Genomic DNA, 26,058 nt, shown 5'->3' on the forward strand with positions numbered 1-26,058 from the left:
TAATCTTTAATCTTCAATTTTCAATTCGTAGTGTGATACGGGCTTTAAGGCTTATTGTAAATCCGGCCTAAAATGCCTGTGTTCGAAAATTCTCAGCGGGAACTGGGAAAGCTCTCTTGGTTTAATCAAGTAGTTAATGATCGTGTAATAGAAGCGAGCAATCATGGCGGATGCTGCGGCTCGTCAATTACAATACGAATATAAAGCGGTTTGTATTTATTATTTTTGTCATTTACTTTCCATTTTAATAACATATTATAATAATTATCTCTAAAATTTATATATATATATTTTATCTTTAAATATAATTTATAATCTTATACAGTGTGTTTTGAATACTGCCTCTCTAGCATGTGATATTGCTTTACATTGCTTAATATAATAATAATTATTACTTGCAGAACTCTAATCTTGTTTTACAAGCTGACGTCCGATTAATAGAAAGACGTAGTCGAGATGAAGCTACTGGCGAAGTTATGTCCCTTGTGGGAAAATTGGATGGTACACGCATGGGCGACAGAGCCCAGCGTACCAAACCAGGGAAAGCAGAAGAGAGAAAAGTCAAGTAGGTTTATCATCAATGCAATCTAATACAGTCGGACTTCTTATCGTACGACAAAAAATCCTCTCATGCTACGACCGCGAAAGGGGAATTATACTCCCACTTTCAAATTTTTGTCGTAGAATCAGAGGTTAAGGGGAAGATTCCGGACCGAAAATGTCGTAGGATAAGAGGTCTGACTGCATTTCTTACATCAACAGAATAATCCATGTATTTTTATAGTGTTTGAAAAATGTTTACCATGACTCAATAATTTTATAGTTTATGATTGTATTAAAGCTAATATTTAATATATTCTTTTAGGCGTCAAAAACGTGATGAAGCACAGTATGACTTTGCACGTATGAAAGGAGCAACATTATTGTCCGAAGGTGTGGATGAAATGGTTGGTATTGTATATCGTCCAAAAACACAAGAGACACGTCAGACTTATGAAGTATTACTCAGTTTTATACAAGAAGCTTTAGGTGATCAACCACGCGATATCCTTTGTGGTGCAGCTGATGAAGTACTGGCTGTGTTGAAGAATGATCGGCTTAAAGAAAAAGAGAAGAAGAAGGAAACGGAACTTTTACTTGGTTTATTAGCGGAAGAAAGATTTGCCCTGCTTGTCAACCTTGGGAAAAAAATCACAGACTTTGGCAGTGATGAAAAAAGCACGACAAACGATGAAAATATCGATGAAACATATGGAATTAATGTACAGTTTGAAGAGAGCAGCGAAGAAGATGACGAAGATGTGTATGGAGAAGTCAGAGAGAATGATGATGAAGGGGATGAAGGTGAAGAAGCTAATGATGATAGAGCTATTCATGCAGAAAATGTAAGTATTTGCTTGATTATTATTAACAGCAGTCAGCTCAAAGAAAATGTTTGCCTCTAACATAGCTATACTTTTATAGTTGGGAGGTACGGAAGAAATGAAGAAAGAAAAACCATTACATCCATTAGACATAGATGCATATTGGTTACAAAGAAGGTTAAGCAGAATATATGATGATGCTATGGTTTCACAAGCAAGAGCAGCAGAGGTACTAGCCGTTTTAAAGGATGCTGCGGATGATCGCGAATGCGAAAATCAACTTGTGCTGCTGTTGGGCTACGATTGCTTCGACTTTATTAAACAGCTTAAAAAGTATAGGCATACAGGTAAGTAAAAATTGCGTATATTTGATAAAAAAAACATGCATTTGTGTAATTTTTAATTTTTCTCTAATAATTTTTTTTTTAAATTAACTTTATTGGGGAAATTTACAGTTGCATACTGTACAATGTTGGCCTCATCGCAGTCTGAATCAGAGAGACAAAAAATTCGTAACAAGATGAATGATGACCCAGTACTGGCGAAAATTTTACGACAATTGGACACTGGTAAAGGTGAAGACGATGCTGACGAAACAATGGAAGCGAGATCACAACGTAAGAGACGGGAAGAGAATGAAGACACAGGGGGGCCTGGGGGACAGGTTCAAGGTACAAGAAATTTGATAGATTTGGAGGATCTGACATTCGCTCAGGGAAGTCACTTTATGGCGAACAAACGTTGCCAGCTGCCTGATGGTAGTTATCGAAAACAGCGGAAAGGGTAAATATATAAATATTTTATAAAAAAATATTTTTTCTCTTCAAAACTTGTCATCTTAATCATTTGTATTAATATTCAATTTGTTACAAATACTTAGATATGAAGAAGTTCACGTTCCTGCCTTGAAGCCGAAACTGTTTGAGGAAAACGAGAACTTACACCCGATCGAACAGTTGCCGAAATACGTGCAACCCGCTTTTGAAGGTTTCAAGACATTGAATCGCATACAAAGCCGTTTGTATCAGACGGCATTGGAAAGCGACGAGAATCTACTGCTATGCGCTCCAACAGGAGCGGGTAAAACCAATGTAGCTTTATTATGCATGATGCGAGAGATCGGAAAGCATATAAACGCCGATGGTACAATTAACGCAGATGAGTTCAAGGTGATTTACGTTGCTCCGATGCGTTCGTTGGTACAGGAAATGGTTGGCAATTTTCGCAAGCGATTGTCAACGTACAATCTGACCATCTCCGAGTTGACAGGCGACCATCAGTTAACACGAGAGCAAATCGCTGCCACCCAAGTAATAGTATGTACCCCGGAAAAGTGGGACATCATAACGAGGAAGGGTGGTGAGAAAACGTTTACATCACTCGTACGGTTAATCATTATCGACGAGATTCACTTGTTACATGACGAGAGAGGTCCTGTTCTAGAAGCATTGGTTGCGAGAACAATACGAAATATCGAGACTACTCAAGAGGATGTGCGACTTGTCGGTCTATCGGCTACGTTACCTAATTATCAAGATGTCGCAGCATTTTTGCGTATTAAACCAGAGTCAGGATTATTCTATTTTGACAACAGTTTCCGGCCTGTGGCTCTTGAACAGCAGTATATCGGTGTCACCGAGAAGAAAGCGCTAAAACGCTTCCAGGTGATGAACGAGATCGTTTATGAGAAAACGACAGACCACGCTGGCAAAAATCAGGTTTTGATATTCGTGCACTCGCGCAAGGAAACTGGAAAAACGGCACGCGCTATTAGAGATATGTGCCTGGCGAAAGACAGTCTGGGTAAATTTCTTAGAGAGGGTTCTGCATCGATGGAAGTTTTAAGAACGGAAGCGGAGCAAGTAAAGAATCAAGAACTTAAGGATTTGTTGCCGTACGGATTCGCGATTCATCACGCTGGTATGACTCGAGTAGATCGCACATTGGTGGAAGATCTCTTCGCCGATAGACACATACAAGTTCTCGTATCTACCGCGACTTTAGCCTGGGGTGTAAATTTGCCGGCTCATACAGTCATCATTAAGGGAACTCAGGTTTATAATCCGGAGAAAGGCAGGTGGGTAGAGCTGGGCGCTCTCGATGTGCTACAAATGTTAGGAAGAGCTGGTCGACCTCAGTACGATACCAAGGGCGAGGGTATTCTTATCACAAATCACAGCGAATTACAGTATTATCTATCGCTTCTAAATCAACAACTACCTATCGAATCCCAATTAATCAGCAAGATGTCCGACATGTTAAATGCAGAGGTAGTGCTAGGTACAATCCAGAATATCAGGGATGCGGTCACCTGGCTTGGCTATACTTATCTTTATATCAGAATGCTTCGTTGTCCGAATTTATATGGAATAAGTCACGACAAGTTGAAGCAAGATACTTTATTAGAGCTCCATAGAGCCGATCTGATTCATTCGGCCGCAGTCGGATTAGATCGCAGCGGTTTAATCAAGTACGATCGCAAGTCTGGCAATTTTCAGGCAACCGAATTAGGCAGAATAGCGTCTCACTATTATTGCACTCATGATACGATGTCTACGTACAATCAGCTGCTGAAACGTACATTGAGCGAGATAGAATTATTCCGTGTATTTTCGTTGTCGAGCGAATTTAAGAATATAAATGTCAGAGAAGAGGAAAAGCTAGAGTTACAGAAGCTAATGGAGAGGGTGCCAATACCTGTGAAAGAGAGCATCGAGGAACCGAGTGCGAAGGTAAATGTGCTCTTACAAGCGTACATCTCGCAATTGAAACTCGAGGGATTCGCTCTCATGTCCGACATGGTGTTTGTGACGCAATCCGCCTCGCGTCTCATGCGAGCCATTTTTGAAATAGTTCTGTTTCGCGGTTGGGCACAATTGGCGGATAAATGTCTCTCCCTGTGCAAGATGATCGATCGAAGGATGTGGCAGTCTATGTCGCCGCTCAGACAATTCCGTAAAATGCCAGAAGAGATTGTAAAGAAGATCGAAAAGAAGAATTTCCCGTGGGAGAGACTGTACGATCTAGGTCCCAACGAAATCGGAGAATTGATCCGTGTACCGAAACTGGGTAAGACGATTCACAAATACGTTCACCAATTTCCGAAGCTCGGTTTGTCGACACATATTCAGCCCATCACGCGTTCCACTCTGCGAGTTGTGCTAACTATTACGCCAGATTTCCAATGGGATGAGAAAATTCACGGTATGTCGGAAGCATTTTGGATTCTGGTCGAGGATGTAGATTCCGAGGTGATACTGCATCATGAATACTTTTTATTAAAGGCCAAATACGCGGGCGACGAACATATAATCAAGTTTTTTGTGCCAGTTTTTGAGCCTCTGCCGCCGCAATATTTTTTACGTATGGTATCCGACCGATGGATCGGCGCGGAGACGCAATTGCCTGTTAGTTTTCGACATTTGATACTACCCGAGAAGAATCTACCACCCACAGAATTATTGGATCTACAAGCGCTACCAATCACAGCGTTAAGAAACGCAAAGTTTGAAAATATCTATTCGGAATTTCCGCAGTTTAATCCGATTCAAACGCAAGTGTTCAATGCGGTTTATAATTCTGACGATAATGTGTTTGTCGGAGCGCCTACGGGTTCAGGAAAAACGACCATCGCGGAATTTGCGGTATTAAGATTGCTAACGCAAAACTCAGAAGGTCGATGCGTATACATGGTGAGTAAAGAAGCATTGGCAGAATTGGTCTACGATGATTGGGCAAAGAAATTCAGCCAACAGCTAGGTAGGAAAGTCGTCCTTCTAACGGGAGAAACGGGAACGGATTTAAAGTTACTGGCCAAGGGACAGATTATTATCACCACAGCGGACAAATGGGACGTGTTGTCACGAAGATGGAAACAACGGAAGAATGTGCAGAACATCCAATTATTTATCGTGGACGAGTTGCAGTTGATTGGTGGCGAGGAAGGCCCTGTGCTGGAAGTCGCGTGCTCGCGAGCACGTTACATCTCCTCACAGCTCGACAAGCCCACCAGAATAATAGCGTTGTCGGCCTCATTGGCCGACGCCAAAGACGCCGCTCAATGGTTAGGTGCACCAGCAGCGGCTACTTTTAATTTCCATCCCTCCGTGCGACCAGTGCCACTAGAGCTTCATGTCCAAGGTATAAACGTCACTCACAACGCATCGAGATTGGCCGCTATGGCGAAACCAGTATATAATGCAATCCTTCGGCATGCTGCGCATAAGCCGGTAATCATATTCGTGCCTACTCGTCGACAAGCGAGATTAACGGCTATTGACTTGTTAACGTTCACGGCAGCCGAAGGTCAACCGTCAAAGTTTTTCCACGCAGAAGAGGCCGACATTAAACCGTTCCTCGATCGGATGGTCGATCAAACGTTGAAGGAGACTCTGTCGCAAGGTGTGGCTTATCTTCACGAAGGTTTATCAACGGATGATCGTCGTTTGGTCGAACGATTGTTCGACAGTGGTGCTATTCAGGTGGCAGTCGCTACGAGAGATCTCTGCTGGGGTTTATCCATCAATTCTCACTTGGTTGTGGTCATGGATACACAGTGCTACAACGGCAAAACACACGCCTACGAGGATTACCCGATCACGGACGTTTTGCAGATGGTGGCGCGAGCTAACCGTCCGCTGGAAGATGAGGATGCCAAGTGCGTCCTCCTTTGTCAGAGCTCGAAGAAAGATTTCTTCAAAAAGTTTTTAAACGAACCGTTACCAGTGGAGAGTCATTTGGATCGCCGATTACACGATCACTTCAACGCAGAGATTGTGACAAAGACGATTGAGAACAAACAAGACGCAGTCGATTACCTCACGTGGACCTTCCTGTATCGACGACTTACTCAGAATCCAAATTATTACGGTTTGCAGGGTGTTACGCACCGGCATCTCTCGGATCATCTGTCCGAGCTAGTCGAGAGTACATTGACCGATCTTGAGCAAGCCAAGTGCGTGGCCGTGGAGGACGAGATGGACACTTTGCCGCTCAATCTAGGAATGATCGCCGCCTACTATTACATCAATTACGCCACTATCGAATTGTTTAGTCTGTCTCTCAACAATAAGACAAAGATTAGAGGCTTATTAGAAATTATTTCAGCAGCCGCCGAGTACGAGAGCGTTCCGGTGCGACAGAGGGAAGAAAATTTATTGAGAAGTTTAGCCGCACGTCTACCTCATGCACCACAAGCCACCAGAATGGCCGATCCTCACGTGAAGGCGCAATTATTGTTGCAGGCTCATTTGTCGAGGATACAGCTGGGCCCAGAGTTGCAAAAGGATACCGAATTGGTGCTGGGTAAGGCCGTAAGACTGATACAAGCTTGCGTCGACGTGCTAAGCTCTTCCGGATGGTTAGCGCCCGCCGTCGCCGCTATGGAATTAGCACAGATGGTGACGCAGGCAATGTGGTCCAAAGACTCTTATTTGAAACAGCTGCCGCACTTCACAGCGGAGACTATAAAACGCTGCACCGACAAGGGCGTTGAAACGGTGTTCGACGTGATGGAACTCGAGGACGACGATCGGAATCGACTATTGCAATTAACGGACGCGCAAATGGCGGATGTCGCCAAGTTCTGTAATCGTTATCCCAACATCGAGATGTCGTACGAAGTACAAGATAAGGATAAGTTGCGCAGCGGCGGTACGGTAAATGTGATCGTGCAGTTGGAACGAGAGGACGAGGTCACCGGACCAGTGGTCGCGCCATTCTTCCCACAGAAACGCGAGGAGGGCTGGTGGGTGGTGATCGGCGACCCGAAGAGCAACTCGTTACTATCTATCAAGCGGCTAACGTTGCAGCAAAAGGCGAAGATCAAGCTGGACTTCGTCGCCCCGGCACCTGGTCAGCATTCCTACACTCTATACTTTATGAGTGATGCTTATCTTGGCTGCGATCAGGAATACAAGTTTACCATCAGTGTCGGCGAATATGAATCGGATGCTAGTTCCGCTTCCGATTCTGATTGAAGCATTTAAAATTCAATATTCTTTAATATATGTTTCATATTCCTCATTTTCTCGTGCAAAGCATATATTTGTCAAATATTCCGATATTACCATCCGATATCAATCAGATTATTTCTTTTAATTAATAGTTAAAATAAATGGAGTAATTATGAAAAGAAAGCGTGTAGAATTCGGTAAGAATTTAAAAGTAGTGATGATTTAGTATAAGTAATAAATACACACTAAGTGTTATTATTTCAGTAATTATTGATAGGAATTGTCTTAGATAAGAATTAAGAATAAAATTTATATTTAAAATGAAGAGCGATATAATTGTGTGTTATTTCTTAATATATATTCTTATTTTGTGTATCAAGTTTTTTGCACTTAAATTTTCCGAAATAATCTAATGTTATAATCAGTATCTATTTGTATCTGTTCTACTTCATCAAGAAGAAATCGAAATATATACGATATATTTTATATTCACAGTTTCACTTCAGTATCATCAGTCCATATTTGGAATGCATAGTCGTAATCGTAAAATCCATATATGTATCACACTATGTACATTGAAGATAAAAATTCAAGATTGACAATTAAAACCTTTGACCAATCAGGACAAAGAAATTTTAGACCGCGCCAATCACATTTAAACATTTTCAATGTAATAAGGTTTAATTATGATTGGTTAGTTTGGTTACAATTTTATGGTACAACCATAGTCACTAGATTTATAAATCTAGTGACTTTAAATATTAGATATAGAACACGCTTTAGTTAGGAACTAAAACTGCTTTGTCCTGATTGGTCAAATTTCAATCTTCAATGCGTAGTCTGATACGGGCTTAAGGTATGTGTATGTATGTACATACACGCGTCACGAACACGTATGTACTACATACATGTGTGGAAGACACTCCTATGTCCCATATATACAAGGTGTCCCGTAAAGATTGAATCAACGTTCGTGAGAAGGTAGAGCGCATTAAACTGAACAGAAAAGTCCTTTACCATTTTACATTTTTTGCAATATTTATTGAAATATTAATTAAAAAAGATTGGCGAAAAGCGCGCGCTCATTCGCAGAGCATTTTTAATTAATATTTTAATAATTATTGTGAAAATCGCAAAATGGTAAAGGACTTTTCTGTTGAGTTTAATGCGCTCTACCTGCTCGTGAACGTTGATTCAATCTTCACGGGACACCCTGTATAATACATGTGTAAAATAAGTTATAAAATAATATTTTAAAATGCTTTTTGAAAATATTTTATACAAGGAAAATTTAGAAAATTAGTAGTCTAGTAATATATGGAAGTCTATGATATTATATACGGTTGTCTTTGTCAAAATTTTCGATTATCCAACAATCAATCAATAAAAACCGACAAAAATTTTGTGCTATACAACTATTTATTCTAAAATGTAAAGAGCACCGTAGTTGAAACGTAATTTATTGAGAATTTTTCAACAAAACGTATGCAGAAAAATTTTCTAAATTTCAAAAATTCTCTATTTGATAGCCAATTGCTTGTCTACCTATTCATTTTCTTACTAGGAAGCTTTTATCGCTACTGGCTCACGCAACCAATCAAAATCGTGAAATCGCTTGAATCATGGGATAATTTTCTCCTTTCTTCCGCGATACGGCGCATATAAAAATCCGTCAGCCGGTTTCCCGTCTATTCTACAGTTCGTCGACCGTTGCTTCTCCTCCATCCGATCCTCTTCGGTTACGCTGACCTCAAGAGTTCTCTTTGTGATATTCCACGTCGAGATCACGTCAGGCTCGTGGTAGAAGTTGTTCTGCGGTTTATACGTGAGTCAAAGTAAGTAACGCATCGGACAAAAGAGATGAGCGACGTGGCGAAATTGGCGAAATTGGCGCAATTGGCGCGCGCTTTGCCGGGCTTTTTCGCGAATATTTTAATGGCCTCGGCCATCATCGTGGACATGCATCGCGCGCGATCTTAACCTCTGAATCAGCCGTTGGCGTTACGTACGTAATCCGCCGGCCTTGTACGTCACATGTAACCGTACTGTGCCCGATAATAGCGGCCGATTCCTGACGCCGCCATTTGTCAAAAATCACGCTCAACAGTTTTAAGGTCAAGTGTTGGAACGCAACGTGATCAACTTGCCCACACACTTCCCTCGGCTCTTCGTATTTTCGCACGATTGTATTAGTAGAGATTATCAAATGTAACAAATCTCATTGTAATATCATACGAGATGGAATTTGTTCGCACTTTTTTTTTTTTTTTTTTTTTTTTTTTTTCCCCCTATTGAATTTCCGTTGATTTCACAACTTTTCGCAATTTAATCTTCCTGAAAAGATAGTAGTGTATATAATTATTGATTTTTCTTTTTTTAATTTATTTTTCAGAAAGGTATTGTATGAGTCAAAAAATAGAAAAACCAATACTATCAGGTCAACGCATAAAGACCAGAAAAAGAGGTATAGATAAATGTGATTTTATTATGTGGAAAACAATTTTTAATTCTCAAAGTATTAAAAATAAAAAGAAAATAAAATGATTTGCAGATGAAAGAGAAAAATATGATCCAACTGGATTTCGGGATGCGGTGTTACTTGGCTTGGAAAAAGCTGGTAACGACTTAGAAGCAATTTCTAAATTTCTGGATGCGGCTGGTTCCAAGTTAGATTATCGTCGATATGGGGAAGCACTGTTTGATATCATGATAGCTGGAGGCCTTTTAGTTCCTGGTGGTTCCATTGCTCAAGATGGAGACAAACCAGTCAAGACTAGTGCATGTGTTTTTGAGCAACCAGAGGACATGGAGTCTATGCGGAATTTCGAACAGGTACAAGCTAAAAAAATTGAACATTTAAATTACTTTAAAATCATATTTTTTTCAAATATTCAACTCGAATAACAAATGTGTTTAAATATACAGGTCTTTATTAAACTCATGCGACGTTACAAATATCTGGAAAAAATGTTTGAAGAGGAAATGAAGAAAGTATTGGTCTTTATGAAGGGATTTTCACCTAAAGAAAGGATTAAGCTGGCTAGAATGACAGCGCTATGGATCTCGAATGGTTCTGTGCCACCCACAGTTCTCTCAGTTTTGATCAACGAGCACCTTGTTAAAGACAACCTGGCATTAGACTTTCTATTGGAAGTCTTTGTTACTTGGAAACAGGAGAAGGGTTTATCTAGTTTAATGACAGCTCTGAAAAAAGGAGGCATTGAGGGAAGGTAAAATTAAAATATAGTGTATTCATATTTGTTATATCATTATAAGATGTAATTGTATGAATTACCATCTTCCTTGTTAACACAATTCTTTTTCTGTGTATATTACAGGTTGATGGAATTTGTACCACCAAATAAACGAACAGAAGAGCATTTTCGGTCTGTATTTGAAGCAGTAGGACTGGCAGATATTGTAAAATTACACAAGGCTCAGGCAAGTCAGGAAGCCAAACGAGATTTGCAACAACTTCTTTTGGACGATTTAGCAGAAAATAGGCCAATGAAAGATATAACATTAGATCTCAAAGAAATGGCACAAAGAAGTTGTATTCCCGAACACGAAGTGATTGGATTGGTAATGTTTCTTTTCTGTTTCTTTTATATATATATATATATATATATATATATATATATGCTCCATTAAAACTTTTTATGAGAAAAAAAAAAAAGAGGGAAAAACCTTTAAAGATAATAATCAATATTCTACATCTATAGATTTGGGTTGTTGTAATGGGTCAAGCTGAATGGAACAAGAAAGAAGAGTTAGTTGCTGAACAAGCGCTGAAACATCTAAAAGTTTATACTTCATTGTTCGGTGCTTTTACAACCACTGCCAGATCTGAGCTCGCACTTATCCTCAAGGTCCAGGAGTTCTGTTATGAGAACATGAACTTTATGAAAGTCTTCCAGAAGATTGTTTTACTCTTTTATAAAAGTATGTTATTATGCAATGTATTATATACAAAATAGTCTAAAATTAAACATAATGTATTATATTTATGTATATGTATGCATGTGTATGCATAACTTTAATATTTTACATATAAATTTAATCAATTGTTTAAATTTCAGCGGATGTTGTATCAGAAGAAGTAATATTAAAGTGGTATAAGGAGGGTCATTCAGTTAAAGGAAAAATGCTCTTTTTAGACCAAATGAAAAAATTTGTAGAGTGGCTACAGAGTGCTGAAGAGGAATCGGGATCAGGAGAGGAAGAAGATTAAATATATTCAAGTAAATTATTTATTATATAAAGCTATGTGAAATATGTACATTATATAGCTACTATGTTCTAAAATATTTTCCTTTACAGAAAAACACATCATTGCCAGCCATTGATGAAAAATGACGGTCCCAAAATTTCAAGAACAATTCAATATCAATTAGAAAAGACATGGACTCCATTGAAAATATACAAAATAAAAATAAGACTTAAGTCAATGTTAGGTACACCATGACGGATCAGGTATTCGAAAGAATAGAAAATTTTTAAAAATTATTGTCAATAAAAACTCCAATACCAATACATCCGATCAGTGTTAAGGAACTGTAAATTTACAATGTCTTTGAATTGTATTACTTTAAGAAAAAATATTTTGTGTTACATTTTTATAAACTCCACTACAAAATATATACAGAACAAAAATTATAAGAAAAGAAAAAAATCTTTATCCCTGTGTACGTACAATTTTCGGATCCCTGTCTTTCTTTGTATATAATAATGTACTAGTTTATAGAAAATATATACTGACAGGTGGTGTTTAATATTCGATCTCTTTCTCTTTCTCTTTCTCTCTCTCTCTCTCTTTCTCTTTTAGTAATTCCTAACTTCCTTTCATAATAGAATGAACAAATTCTTTAAATTTTTCTTCTATAGATTGAATTCCGGATAATTACTTATTAGGATATTTATTGTAAATTTATTTTGGACTTAATCTTTGTTTATACTTATAATGTCTCATGGGTGCTATTGATTGTTTCTTAATAAGTGTTTTACCCTTCATTAAAGGCACCAATTTCTCTGGCACAGTAATTCGGTGATGTTTTGTTTGATAAGTCTCGCATAACGCGATTAGCATGCGAGGTATTGCACACGCAGTTCCATTCAATGTATGCACGTGAACTATGTTACCCTCTTTGGTTCTATATTTAATGTTGAGACGTCTAGATTGATAATCTGTGCAATTACTACAACTAGATAATTCACCGTACAATTTTCTTCCAGGCATCCAGCCTTCCATATCACATTTTCTGAAAAAAGAAGAGGAAAAACAAGGAAAATATTGCGTTTGCATATGTAAAAAAGTGCAGACTAAACATAAATGAAATATAATTACTGTACCTATAAGCTGGTGAACCGAGATCAGTTGGAGGCATATCCATTATTTGAAAATGTAATCCTAATGAAGAGAACAATTCCTCTTGTATGTCTTGAAGATCTTGAAATATTTTCTCAGATTGACACGGCTCGGAACAGACAAACATTTCCACTTTGGTGAACTGATGAACTCTGTGTTTAAACGTGATGAAATTAAAGGATAAAATCAACTTTATAATTTTTTAAAATATATTTTTATACCTTAATAATATTATCCATTACCTATATATTCCTCTTTCATCGAGTGAACTTGAACCCTCGGCACGATAACATCGACTAACAGCGACTAGTTTCAGTGGTAAATTATCACAAGAGAATGTAGTATTCATCAGCTTTCCAGCTAACGACATTTCTGCAGTCCCAGACAGACTATAGTCATCGCCATGACAAAGATCCAAATTGTATACAAGAGTTCGTTCATCACCCACTATTAAACCACATCTCTCGATAATTGAAGGTTGAATAATATCAGGAACTGATATTAGCTTAAATCCATACTTCATCAATTTCCCAATAGTATACTGAATTAGTGCCTCTTCCAATTCTGCCAAATCGCCCAAAAGTATATAACTCCTCTGTCCAGCAATAGGACCTAGAATTTGCGTTCTTATTGCTTTTAGATTAGCGGCAAGCTCAGCAAATTCTTCAGGTTGAAAATCGAATTTTACTTTTTCGCCACATTGTTTCAAAAGCTTTGGTACATCGCCGTATTCAAGTACTGCAGGATGTGTACAGTTTGGTATTTTACTTAATTCTTGTAAGAACAATTCTCGCTTCTCGGGCTTGTTTGAAAATTCGAGAACTTTATCGATATCGCCAACATCCTTCCTTCTTTTGATATTATTCAAAATAGCATCACGATTTTTAGCATTGCATAAAAAATCTGTATCATATTCCGGTTCAGGCAGGCATAATTTCTCGTTGGCCACGTTTTTTCCTGATGTTTCTGCAGGCTGTTACAAGCATCAATATTATTAAAATAAATTATTTGTATAAAAATAGAAGATAATTACGCAAATAATGATGCACAGCATTACGTACCAATGTGTATAGCCAAGAAGATCGGAGTCTACAAAATTGCTTGAGACACTTTTCAAGCTTAAATTTCATTTTGTATAAAAAAAGAATGTATTTATTTATATTATCTTCTAAAATATGTCAGATAATAAAAATAAATTCATTAACACTTGGAAAGTTTATAACTTGAAAAGTATGCTCGTTACGCAAACAATGAAAGATGTAATATGTTAACAAAAAATGTATATATTTATTTAAATTTTTTTACATGCCTATTTGATATTTGAATTTTCACTATTTTTATGCAAGCTCACGTAATAACGTTTATTCAATTATTACAATTATAATCGCATTAATTTATAACAGTTTTTGTGAGTAAAAGTTAAGGCTGGATCTACAATGGTGTAGGATCGTCCCAATTGCGCACATGTTCGATCGGACACTCATACAATTGTCAGATACCTAGGATAACCACCAAGTTGACCAATCAAGAGTTGAATATGAGAAAAATACTCAAATGTGATTGGTTAATTTTTCACAGCTTAAGGCTTACTACACCTACAACTGTGATTGGTCAATTCTTTACGATTTAAAGCTTACTACACTATCGGGGTGAGTATCGATCGGACAATGCTTATTGGTCAGATGAAAATAAGGCCCTTTGATTGGTCAACTCTACTAGTTACTCTAGACACCGGTCGATATGGGTTAAGTGGAGAGTCCGATCAAACATGTGCGCAATCGGGATCCCACAAGCTTAGTTTACACCGAGCACTTGATATACGTACTAAGTACTATACTAGCCAATCATGACCAGTCTTCTAAAGAATGGAATGGCTATGATTGGCCAGTAGTATTTAGTACGCGTATCAAAGTATGTCGGTGTAAACAAGGCCATAGAGAATAAGAACAGAGAATAATACAGGCAAGAAATAAATAGATGATCTTTTTCTCTCTTTCTTGCTGCGTTATTCCCTATTGCCTGGTATTGTGATAAGTCTATTGCACAATACAAATAATTAGGAAAGTACCACAGACTTCTATATACATATAGAAGTCTGTGATCAATACTGATTCAAAATTTTTCACTTTTCAATTTTCCATCGTAGGGAAAAAGTTTTATAATTCATAGGGCTCTATATATGATGACTCTGGGGGTCGATTGTATATTTTTGATGGAGTAGAAATGCGAAAAAGTGGGGAGTGTCCCGTTAGCACACAACCATACATATTGACCGATGACTAGGGTAACCAACACAGTTAGCCAATCAGAAGGTCCTAAAGGAGTTATTGTTGGACATTAGGAACCAACCAATCACAGCAAAGGTTGCTTTGCTGTGATTGGTTGGTTCCCAATGTTTCATAACTTATAGTGTAATCACGGCTTAATGTTCACTGACTAATTAGCATTGTGCGCTATCGGATGTCGTCCGAAGAAGTGAACAGCACTGATTGATGTATATTGTTAGAGCTAAAAGTACACACTAATGATCACGCAAGCTGCTCACTTTTCATATTTCTTCAGAAATACACAATCGACCTCTGATTGATCAATCTAGTGAAAAACACGTCGATTACCGGTCGTTGGGAGTGGTGCGGACAATCACAAATGGGCGGTTGCATTTTTGATAGCCACGTATAGAGAGAAATTATAATAAGTACACAATATTTAATAGAAAAAAATAAAACACATTTGATCTTTAATATACATATTTCAATCGATTAATTTCTTTATTCATTGCGATACGCAATAAAATCTGTCACGGCAGGTACATACTCAGGTTTTTCCGGTTGCGCGTGCGCACAAGAGCCATTGCGTCCGAGCGCGGGCTTGGCGTCGCTCGCCTGGTGGAGAAGACAGAACGAGAGGCAGCTCATACGAGCAATTGGCGTATCGACCGAGCACTTGGCAAAATCTTATTTCGCGCACTTACGCGCGCGCCGCTGCGATCTCGCGTAATTACGGTAGGTACGGCGATCGATGATGAGCGAAAATAATTGATCGCGCGCGCGCACGTTATTCTCGCACGAGAAACCCGCTCGGAGCTTGCCTCGCATTCCGCGTGACGATAAACGCTCTCCCCTCCGTGCATGCCGTTGGCCATATTGCTATCCGTTGATAAATTCACGGAATTTTACCGTACCGACTGGTGAGTGAGGCCTCGCGCGGGGATCATCGCGTCGTGCAAAGTGTCAAAATATATACACGTCCCTCGTAAACGCGTACCTCGACGCGCTCTGACAGCCAGCTGAGAGCCGAGTAGCCTTTCGCGCCGCGACGCGCGTTCTACCCGTCCTCTACGATCCGACATTATCTCGACACGATGCGAAAACGCGACCTTCGTCGTCTCCCTTGAATATTTTCGAATATTCCGCATTTACCCTGGCTTTCTCAGCGTCGGCACGTCTTTCACGCTCTCGGATTTTACGTAACGCTGCGAGCAAAAACTCGTGTGGAAATATCCGTTGGCGTAAAAAAAATACGCGACGCTATTCCTTAGCATCAACCTGCAATTTACGAGTGTATATAATAATTCGTTCATGTACCAATATATCGTTTATACGTGTACAAACTTGCGTGCTAATTTTCACGTTGCATTTATTTATTTTTGTACATACTGAATTTTAGCTTTATCGTATGTATATATATATATATATATATATATTTGTTTATTTTTTAGATACAATTTGTATATGTAATTCAAGAATGGAGATATCCTCAGAATTGTTGGAGAGCTTGGTTATGGATAACAAAGATGTTATGGAGGTGCTGAAAGATGGAAGTGTCACGGAGGAAGATATTATTTTTGAATCTGAAGCAACCGAGGACTCCGAAGAAGCAGAAATAGAAGAAATTATAGAAATAATCGAGGAAGTTGAAGAGTGCGACGATACTGTACAGGATGATAATGTATCTTTGTCGGAGGATAAAGATAAGACAGTGACTAAGGATAGCGGAACGGTTGAGAGAACAGAGAAGATTGATCAAGTAACTAGGAAAAATATAGAACTTTATGGCTTCGAGGAGGAGAATTTAGTGTTTGCTGTGCAATCTGCAAAGAAGGATTCGACCAAAAATACTAATAGCACCACAAGGAAGATTATTAGTAAACAAGTTATAAATTATGACGTAGACGAGGACTGGCAGGATGAAGAATTGGAACACATAAATGAATTGGATAATACTTCTGAATTAGCGGGCAATCATGCAGATTCTTTACAAATACAAGCAGATAAAAAACATGTAAATAATCAAACCGCTTCGCTACAATCAAACAAAATAGATTTAAGAATTCATGTGGATTCCGTGAAAAGGTCGGACAAATCTCGAATGGACAGTGGGATTGGAAATAATATAAATAATATTGAAGATGATAACGAGACGACTCACGAGATAGTGAAAAATGTAGAGAATAATTTATTGTATACTGTGCTTGGTACAAAGAAGCAAGATTCGTCTAAGCAGCAACAAGAAAAGCTCAATGATGCGCATTATGTCAAAGTAAGTATACCTTTGAAATACTGTCAAAAAATATAATTAATCTTTTGATATCGTTAATGTTTATCTTAGATGGAACGACTCGAGGAAAACACTATACCAGTCGAGGGTACTATTTACTATGAAGGAGACAATATGGAAACATTATATGTAGCTCAACCTATCGATGATAATGAGCAATATCAGTATGATAATGCGACAATAGAGCAAGATGAGCAAATGTCTTGGGAAGCGGCAAATCCCGAATCTAATCAAAATCAGGAAGAGGATAATTCTCAAGTATATCATCTCTAGCTAAAAAATTAACGTCCAAATGTTAAACAAATATCTACTAGTAAATATCTCTACTTTTTTTTTTTTTTTTTTTTTTTTGCATAGGATCAGATATTTTTACACGAAGACGAGGACGGTCAGTTGTACTTTAAGGATGCTAGTGGAATTTTGCAACCAGTATATTTGACCGAGGATGGAAATTATGCGATTGCTGAACCCAGTGATGATCATACTGGTAAAGAATTGCAATCAAAAGCTCAACAAAACGATACGATTGAAGATGATACTTACATTTTGCCTGATTCGGATTCTAAGTCTAATAAACAGGTATGGATCTAATCTGACATCAATTTAATATATATACATTAATAGGCTTTATACATATAAAAGTAAAATTGTCATTTCATTTTATTTATATTTACAAAATTTACTAGGCGACCAGTAATGCGATATCACCGACGTCGCTTCAAGATTTTGATAATGAAGAAAATACTGTAACTATATCTTTGATAATATCGGAAGATGAAAATGGACAAAAGAGGACTCAAGTTATTATACCAACAACGGATAATTTAAAGTGTGACATCTGTAACAAAAGTTTTAAAACTTCCTGCCAATTACTCAGACATAATAGATTAAAACACGCTCGCGAGGAAGATATAACTACAAGAAACTTTCCTTGCGATTTGTGTCCTAAAAGGCAAGTGAGCCCTAAAAATAAGTTGAAAAATTTAGTATTTTAATTAAATTGTTTAATGTAAAATTCTTCATATATGTGAAAAAAATCTTTTTTACTTCTAGCATTACGCTTTTTATTTTTTTCTTACCAGGTATCCGGATCAAACTTCTTTAGCTCGCCATAGAAAAACACATACCGGCGATCGACCGTTTCAGTGTCTGGAATGTCATAAAAACTTTCCTACTTCTACGGCGTTACGTCGTCACTTAACGTTACACAATTCGCAATCGCGACCGCTTCCTTGCATCTACTGCGGTCGCCGGTTCATGGACAAGACTAGTTTAGCGAAACACGAAGAATCACATATGCCTAATGAACAGCGCAAGTATACGTGTGACATATGTCAAAAGACCTTCCATCATGTAACTGACTTGAGTATGCACAAGAAGTATCACGATCCTGATAAGAAATTCGATTGCGAGGTCTGCGGTCGCGAGTTTAACAGATTAAACAACTTGCAAAGACACATGATGGTACATCAACAAGTATGTATATAATTATCTTAAATATGCTTTCTGTAATATTCTCTTCAATACATAAAAGAACAAAATATAAAGATAATATTATAATTTGATTTATTTTTACGTTTTACAATTATCTCATTTTTTATTTTCGTTGTAAGTTATTTTTATTACAAATTAAAGAGTTATAAATTATTTTTCCTTCGTGTATAGCAACAAGGAGGAAACGAGAAGATACTTTATAAAAGAAGAAAATATAAAGATAATATTGTAATTTGATTTATTTTTACATTTTACACAATTATCTCATTATTTTATTTTCGTTGTAAATTATTTTTATTACAATTTAAAGAGTTATAAATTATTTTTCTCTCGTGTATAGCAACAAGGAGGAAACGAGGAGATACTTTCCTGCGACGTATGTGGAATCACGTATAAATTCATGAGTTCGTTGACGAGACATATGGTGACTACTCATATGAATCCTGAAAAATTGAGACAGCAGGCAGAAGAGCAGAGAAGGAAACGTGAGAATAATTACCGAAAGTATTTAGAAAACCGAAAGATGTACGAAACTCAGCATTCTACGTACGGTACAAGACGTAAATATCATTTAGTTTCCGAAAGTAATGACGAAACGGCCTGACTTAAATTTTCTCGTAGTCTCTTGATAGTTTCGTAAAGAGCAGTCACAAGATTTCTATGGGTGTAATAACTTGATAGTTGTCTTTGTATCATACATAAATGATACAAATGTGCATTTAATTTAATGACTTATTGATAACATATACATACATACATATATATATATACATATACATATACATATATTAATTAAAAAATATAAATGTAGATGTCTAAATCAGTATCCGATCATTATGAAACAGTATATGTATACAGTGTGAATGCATATATATAAATATAATTTCTCTTTAGTCACTTGCATGCACTGATTTAAAATAAAAATAGCACCGTTTATATACAAATGTTTATAAAATGTGCCTTAACCACAAACTTACTTGTTTATTTGCACAATGTCTCAAGTGTTTTAAAGTACGCGTATTTAATATCAAATTCCATATCGTACCAATAATTGATGGATATACAACCATGGGACTGTCTTACATGATGGAACCATAAAGATGGTAAATATAATGCATCTCCAGCTTTCAGCGTTACTTTCAAAGTGTGTGCATTACGATATTCTGGATATCTATATATAAAAAAAAAAAAAAGAAAAAATAAATGTTTAGTTTTAGTCTTATTCTCGTAAATAAATGTCTAAAAAGAAAATTGTACGCAATATTTGTACTGAACTTTTTGTAATCTGGATTTAAAGGGTCTATACATATCCATGGTGTCAATGTAGAATTGACAGTCTGTTCTAAATCAGACATTTCACTAGCTATCGGTTCGATAATCCATTTTCCAGATTCATATTCTTTGTAAGTAGCAGATGGATAATTTCTATACGGAATCCATGGTAAATCCGTGGGAGGATGTAAGATAAAATTCTTTTCACCAGACACAACACAATATATATTTTCATAAGGATCTTTGTGCACTATATATAAATTGGTAAAGTAAGTAGTTTAGTATAAATGTGAATTTTGTCAATTCTTTTAGAATTAAATATATAGATTTGTAAAATAATGTGGATAATATGCAAAATTTCAAGTTATAAAAATAAGATTCAACCACTGATGATCTTGTACCAAATTTTTTAAACTTTGAGATATTAAAATACTCTTCCAAAATGTTATCAAGTCAAATAAAACTTTACTGGAAGTTACAGCTCTTTCATCTCCCATCCAAAAGTTTACAGCGTCGGGTTGCTTTCCAAATGCTTGCGTGGCCCATGGTATTTCAATTTCCGCATCTGACCATAATTTGCGAAAACCATGTATAAAATTTGAATTTTGCTTCTGTATGTAAAACACGCTGTCTTTCTTTACATTTTCTAACGTATCGAGAAACTCTGACATTGCGAGTAAACGTTCCTCAGGCATTACGAAAAATTCTTCCCTAGTCTCGTCATCCCTTCTGGCTATTGCATCTGCGTAGCCATTCGGCGTTACAGCAACTGTAACATTTTCGTCGCCAAATACTTCACCAAGGTATGGTATAGACCATTTGCTTAAAGCAGGCCAGTGTTTTATCGCTTCTTTTATCACCAATGGTATATTTTTCGAGACATACTCTCGGTAGAAAGTAAGAGGTGTAATTTTTGTGTAATTTATTTCTGCAACTTTACTTTGCAAATACAATTCTACAAAAAAATATAAAATTACAAGACTTATATATTGTATTACATAAATGTATATTTTAATTATAGAAGAATATATATAGTATTTTTTATACGTATATCCCCTATATAATTGTATATATAATTTATACACACATATATAAGCCATTTTAAACACAGTCATGCTTTTTCTTCACATATATATTATTTAAAGATAATACATTTTTTTTCAATTAAAGAATAAAGAAAATAATAAAAGTTATATATTTCTATCCAATATATTTTATAAGTAAATCTGTATAAATCCATTTCTATTACTTATAATAAATTATGCATTATAATATGCGCTATAATATTGATTAGTAATTAGTTTTTGTGACCAAAGGAGAGACGAAGAATAATATGTTATTAGTACATAATTATGTCATAGAGATCAATAATTAATAAAATTTAATAATTATATATTAATTAATATAAATTAATAATTATATTTTTACATTTATACATAGTATAAATATTATATATACATATATATTTTTTTTATGTGTATGACAAAATTAAAATTGTGCTATATTATGTATAAATTGACAACAAATTAATATATACGACTTTTTGATAGCCATTAATTAGTCTTCTGCACCTTGGATGTGAGGTTAACCACATGCCATACATATTTTGAAAAATAAATAACAGTAACACAGTAACAAACCTTTTGCCTCTTGTGACAAGACATGATACGCCTCGTGGATTCTAGTTTCAGCATTTGACATTCTGCAATGCAAGTTGAGAAACACAAAAAAAAAAAAAAGTATATTAAAGTCACATGTCAATAAACGCAGGAACAGATACAGATGAAGGTTAAAAGTATTTAAATCTTATATGTGTATAGCCAAATCAATTGTATATACGAATAGTCTGGTGATTATTAGTCACATGTGCTACCTACTATTTGAAGGATTTTATTTTATTTCCCATCTATCAATGATATAAGATAGATTGAAAAAATAAATTAGGTAAATTCATTCTTCTCACAATAAATATATAATCTGATAACAGTAATGACAAAATTGTAATGATAAAACAGGCAGGAAATTATAAATACAAATTTTCTTAATTATAAATAGTAATATATATACATAGTTGTGCATAGAAAAAAAACGTGAAGTATATTTTATTTATCTTACATTATACATATTAATATATAAAATATATTTTTTTCATACGCATAATAAATTTGCAGTAAAGTTTGGTTTATAAATGTTATATACTAAACTGAATTGTTGCAAGTTTAATATACAACAGTAAAAAAATATTAAAGTCAATGTATATATATATAAAGATGTTATATAATTATGAGTGGTGTTAGATATTTTTTGATTATTGAAAACTTAAGATATTAATGTAGGTATTATCAGTTATGTTTATATAATGCTGATTATACTGTGTAGATAAACTAAATAAAGTATAAGGAATGGTCAAGGATTCAGAGAGATAAGCACATTTTTTTATACTAAAAATATGTATAATTCTTAAGAGTGAGCGTGCTTAGTGATTACAGACTGCAATAATGGAGAAGCGTGACGTGCTGTTGCAAATAAATTTAGAGAGGCCTCTTTATGAACACGAAGCATTGAACCAAACTTACGAGTATGAGCAACCAAAATCACTTTGTAAGTTATGACATAATAAAGTAACAAAAAATAAGGGATATTTTCTGTGTCGCTTGATAAATTTTAAAGCACATTTATATTTTATATTTCTGTGATGCAGTGGTGCAAAATGCAATGAACGTCATCAAATCAAAGGATTGGCGAGCTTGCATAGTGTCAGCAGTACCAGCGGTGAAGTGGCTTAGCAAGTATAACTGGAGAGAAAACATATTGCCTGATATTATCTCCGGTCTAACTGTTGCAATCATGCATATTCCGCAAGGTATGGCCTATGCACTTTTGGGAAATCTACCACCAGTGGTCGGCATATACATGGCCTTTTTTCCTGTCTTTGTATATTTTCTATTTGGGACATCGAGGCATGTATCTATAGGTGAGAAAGGTGTAGAGAAAATATATGAATTAAAATACAAAATACATAATTTTAGAAACTCTACTAAAGTATATCAACGTACAACAGAGTTGTAAAGATATGATATTTTTTTTATAGTTTGTAACTCTCGAGCGTTAAAATGCATTTATCTGGTTAACTTCCATTACAGAACAATTAGAAATAATACAACTTAATATGTGAACTTATTCAACAATCTTGAAAAATCAAACATTCTTGGCATCCATCAGGAACTTTTGCCGTGGTTTGTCTAATGACTGGTAAGGTGGTAACGTATTACTCAACTCCACTCACGGGTCATACATCTGCGAATCTTTCGGACGCTCTTCCTCAAGAACTCGAAGATGTTACGTATTATACATATACACCCATGCAGGTAGCAACAGCCGTGACATTAATGGTCGGAATATATCAGGTAAATACATCACGCTATATTTTTCAAAACATATTAAATAGAAAATTAATCTATCAAATACAATGATGAAAAATGAAGGTTTCTCTTACACGTTATAGATAATAATGTATACATTCCGATTAGGCATTATAACAACATTGCTCAGTGAAACTTTAGTGAATAGCTTTACAACAGCAGCTGCTGTTTATGTCTTTATCTCTCAAATCAAGGATCTTTTTGGTTTAAAACTGCCAAAGCAAAAAGGATATTTTAAGTTAATTTTTGTAAGTAAATATAAATTTTATGTATATATATATTTGTGCATATACATAGACACATAAATTATATTAATGTATTAATACTTATCGAGAGTAAAACAATCAAGCAAAAATTTTTGTTTTAATTTTCAGACTGTTATAGACATATTTAAAGAGATAGAAAATACCAACATGGCTGCACTAATAGTATCAATTGTATCAATTATTATTCTTATTTTTAATAATGAGTTTCTGAAGGTAAATATATATATATTGCATTAATTTGATACTTTAATTTGAAAATATTGGTAACGTAATGACATAATTTGTCTTCAATTAGCCAAGAGTGAGCAAAATATGCAGCATACCAATACCCATTGAACTCGTTGCAGTCGTCGGTGGGACATTGATTTCCCGATATTGCGATTTACCAAAGATTTATAATATTGAAATCGTCGGATATATTCCTACCGGGTACGTTCTAAATAAAGAAAGTTTTATCGCTTAAATTTATTTACTAGAATTCTGATGTTTATTAAAATTTGGACATTATATAATTCTCAATAGGCTTCCCAAACCAGAAGTGCCGAGTCTTGAATTATTGCCCTTAGTAGCGATTGATAGTATTGCAATAACAATGGTTTCATATACTATCACTATATCAATGGCATTGATATTCGCGCAAAAACTTAACTATGAAATAGATTCTAATCAAGAACTTCTTGCAATGGTGAGATTAATATATATATATATATTTTAATAATATATTTATATTTATTGTATTTATTCTCTCGACAATAAATTATTTCAATTTCAGGGCTTTAGTAATGTAATGGGCTCTTTTTTCTCGTGTATGCCGATATCAGCTTCCTTAAGCAGATCTCTCATTCAACAAACTGTCGGAGGACGTACGCAGATAGCGAGCATCGTGTCTTGCTTACTGCTGTTTATTATACTCTTATGGATCGGACCGTTTTTCGAACTGTTACCAAGATGCGTGTTGGCTTCCATAATAGTTGTATGCATAAAATTATATCGTAATTCATATAACGTTAAAAATAGTCACATTAAAAGAAAAAAAAGAAAGAAAATCTGAAAATTTGTCATGCAGGTAGCATTGAAAGGAATGTTCCAACAAGCTAGTCAGTTTGTTAAATTTTGGAAACTGAGCAAAACTGATGCCACAATTTGGATCGTAACGTTCCTGATTGTAACGCTAGTAAACATTGATATTGGGTTGCTCGCTGGTTTGCTCGTGTCGCTGGCCATTATTCTGCTGCAGGCTATTCGGCCTTGCATGTATTTGTTAGGTCACATACCACATACGGATTTATATTTGGATTTGCATAGATACAAAGCGGTAAGTTTTTATCAAGTAGATAAATGCGAGACAAAAATAAAAAATAAAATATTAATCAGTTTTACGTATTGATTTTAGGCGGTAGAAATACACGGAGTAAAAATAATTCATTATTGCGGCTCTTTGAACTTTGTCAACAACAGTTACTTTAGGTCTACCGTGTACAAACTCGTAGGGGTATGTCCGCAAAAGATGATGAAGAATAGAAAAAAATTAGCCGAAGAGAATCATTTTTTAAATGATAAAGATTCCGAGGATAGACATGAATTACAATGCATAATCATGGACATGAGTGCATTGAGTCACATTGATCCTAATAGCGTTCAGATGTTACACCTGATTGTCGAAGAATTTACACAGGTGAATATAAGGTTTTACTTTGTCAATTGTTCAAGTCTCATCTTCGAAATAATAAAGAAATGTGATTTATATATATACGGTAAGATGTCGTTGAAAATCTTCGCGACTATACAAGATGCCATCACTTACTTTCGAAACGAGGTTTCCTCGAGATAATAGTTTTCTCAGTCACATATATATGCTATGTATACGACATATTTTTGATATCAACATTAATTATAATGGAGGAATATGCAGTTGTATTTTGCATTCTTTTCAGTATTGCTTTTTACGTTGTACGTTCGCGAGAAGTACTGTCTGCAAAATGATATTATGAAGAAAGAAATGATATTTTTTTTACTCAGTGCTAATTTTTAATAAAAAAAAAATGCATTGTAAAACATGTGGATATTCGTAGATTGCACTGAAGACACAGTGTACTTTGTGTAGATACAAATGTACTTTACAATAGATACTACCTGTATCTAATTTGTTTGTACTTATAGCAATACTTAAAAATTTTTTGCAGATTTTAAACCGTTTGTGTGTGTGTGTGTGTGTGTGTGTGTGTGTGTGTGTGTGTGTGTGTGTGCGCGCGTGCGTGTGTGTATGTATGTATGTATATATATTTTTTTTGTTACATAAAATTTTGATGGCTACATGTATCATAAATATTATTGCGTATCGGAAGGAGAAATATTAAGCAATGT

General features: G+C 35.7%; 6 protein-coding genes across 16 annotated transcripts; 4 read left to right on the forward strand and 2 right to left on the reverse strand.

Moving 5' to 3' along the window:
- Positions 1–132: 132 nt before the first annotated feature.
- On the forward strand, positions 133–7,649 carry L(3)72ab (U5 small nuclear ribonucleoprotein l(3)72Ab). Its single transcript, XM_072910756.1, has 6 exons — positions 133–208; positions 402–565; positions 866–1,385; positions 1,465–1,711; positions 1,820–2,147; positions 2,245–7,649. The coding sequence occupies exons 1-6, from the start codon at positions 164–166 to the stop codon at positions 7,340–7,342; spliced, it is 6,402 nt and encodes a 2,133-aa protein (XP_072766857.1). The 5' UTR covers positions 133–163; the 3' UTR covers positions 7,343–7,649.
- A 1,350-nt stretch (positions 7,650–8,999) lies between these two features.
- On the forward strand, positions 9,000–12,090 carry Kra (basic leucine zipper and W2 domain-containing protein kra). Of its 2 annotated transcripts, none has more exons than XM_072907118.1 (8): positions 9,000–9,153; positions 9,711–9,782; positions 9,870–10,150; positions 10,244–10,548; positions 10,657–10,900; positions 11,041–11,260; positions 11,398–11,559; positions 11,639–12,090. In XM_072907118.1, exons 2-7 carry the CDS (start codon positions 9,722–9,724, stop codon positions 11,547–11,549), a joined length of 1,263 nt encoding a protein of 420 aa, XP_072763219.1. In that variant the 5' UTR covers positions 9,000–9,153; positions 9,711–9,721; the 3' UTR covers positions 11,550–11,559; positions 11,639–12,090. The 2 variants fall into 2 exon arrangements, with proteins under 2 accessions (XP_072763219.1, XP_072763224.1); XM_072907123.1 differs by lacking the exon at positions 9,000–9,153 and adding an exon at positions 9,414–9,432.
- Serrs-m (Seryl-tRNA synthetase, mitochondrial) lies at positions 11,555–14,154 on the reverse strand. Its single transcript, XM_072907110.1, has 4 exons — positions 13,745–14,154; positions 12,926–13,656; positions 12,668–12,835; positions 11,555–12,576 (listed from the first exon to the last, which is right to left on the reverse strand). The coding sequence occupies exons 1-4, from the start codon at positions 13,811–13,813 to the stop codon at positions 12,246–12,248; spliced, it is 1,299 nt and encodes a 432-aa protein (XP_072763211.1). The 5' UTR covers positions 13,814–14,154; the 3' UTR covers positions 11,555–12,245.
- Positions 14,155–15,205: 1,051 nt separating this feature from the next.
- On the forward strand, positions 15,206–19,554 carry LOC140673823 (uncharacterized). 4 transcript variants are annotated; one of them, XM_072907043.1, is made up of 9 exons: positions 15,206–15,378; positions 15,490–15,685; positions 16,402–17,222; positions 17,292–17,498; positions 17,598–17,819; positions 17,927–18,192; positions 18,323–18,716; positions 18,906–18,962; positions 19,075–19,554. In XM_072907043.1, exons 3-9 carry the CDS (start codon positions 16,428–16,430, stop codon positions 19,336–19,338), a joined length of 2,205 nt encoding a protein of 734 aa, XP_072763144.1. In that variant the 5' UTR covers positions 15,206–15,378; positions 15,490–15,685; positions 16,402–16,427; the 3' UTR covers positions 19,339–19,554. The 4 variants fall into 4 exon arrangements, with proteins under 4 accessions (XP_072763144.1, XP_072763127.1, XP_072763135.1 ...); XM_072907026.1 differs by lacking the exons at positions 15,206–15,378; positions 15,490–15,685 and adding an exon at positions 15,715–15,870; XM_072907034.1 differs by lacking the exons at positions 15,206–15,378; positions 15,490–15,685 and adding an exon at positions 15,879–16,243.
- Positions 19,256–21,779, reverse strand: LOC140673897 (bifunctional peptidase and (3S)-lysyl hydroxylase Jmjd7-like). Of its 2 annotated transcripts, XM_072907156.1 has the most exons (5): positions 21,647–21,779; positions 20,476–20,961; positions 20,010–20,256; positions 19,712–19,905; positions 19,256–19,392 (listed from the first exon to the last, which is right to left on the reverse strand). In XM_072907156.1, the coding sequence occupies exons 1-4, from the start codon at positions 21,705–21,707 to the stop codon at positions 19,716–19,718; spliced, it is 984 nt and encodes a 327-aa protein (XP_072763257.1). In that variant the 5' UTR covers positions 21,708–21,779; the 3' UTR covers positions 19,256–19,392; positions 19,712–19,715. The 2 variants fall into 2 exon arrangements, with proteins under 2 accessions (XP_072763257.1, XP_072763251.1); XM_072907150.1 differs by lacking the exon at positions 19,256–19,392 and having other exon boundaries at positions 19,585–19,905.
- LOC140673841 (prestin) lies at positions 21,705–25,973 on the forward strand. 6 transcript variants are annotated; one of them, XM_072907098.1, is made up of 12 exons: positions 21,705–21,794; positions 22,496–22,607; positions 22,708–22,980; positions 23,229–23,413; positions 23,512–23,676; positions 23,803–23,907; positions 23,990–24,123; positions 24,217–24,379; positions 24,467–24,667; positions 24,761–25,009; positions 25,088–25,369; positions 25,629–25,973. In XM_072907098.1, the coding sequence occupies exons 1-12, from the start codon at positions 21,789–21,791 to the stop codon at positions 25,683–25,685; spliced, it is 1,932 nt and encodes a 643-aa protein (XP_072763199.1). In that variant the 5' UTR covers positions 21,705–21,788; the 3' UTR covers positions 25,686–25,973. The 6 variants fall into 6 exon arrangements, with proteins under 6 accessions (XP_072763199.1, XP_072763158.1, XP_072763166.1 ...); XM_072907057.1 differs by having other exon boundaries at positions 25,088–25,973; XM_072907065.1 differs by lacking the exon at positions 21,705–21,794 and adding an exon at positions 21,811–21,950 and having other exon boundaries at positions 22,386–22,607; positions 25,088–25,973.
- Positions 25,974–26,058: the final 85 nt, after the last annotated feature.

The sequence above is a fragment of the Anoplolepis gracilipes genome, chromosome 2 (assembly GCF_047496725.1).
Source record: "Anoplolepis gracilipes chromosome 2, ASM4749672v1, whole genome shotgun sequence".
In the NCBI taxonomy this organism is placed as follows: Eukaryota; Metazoa; Arthropoda; class Insecta; order Hymenoptera; family Formicidae; genus Anoplolepis; species Anoplolepis gracilipes.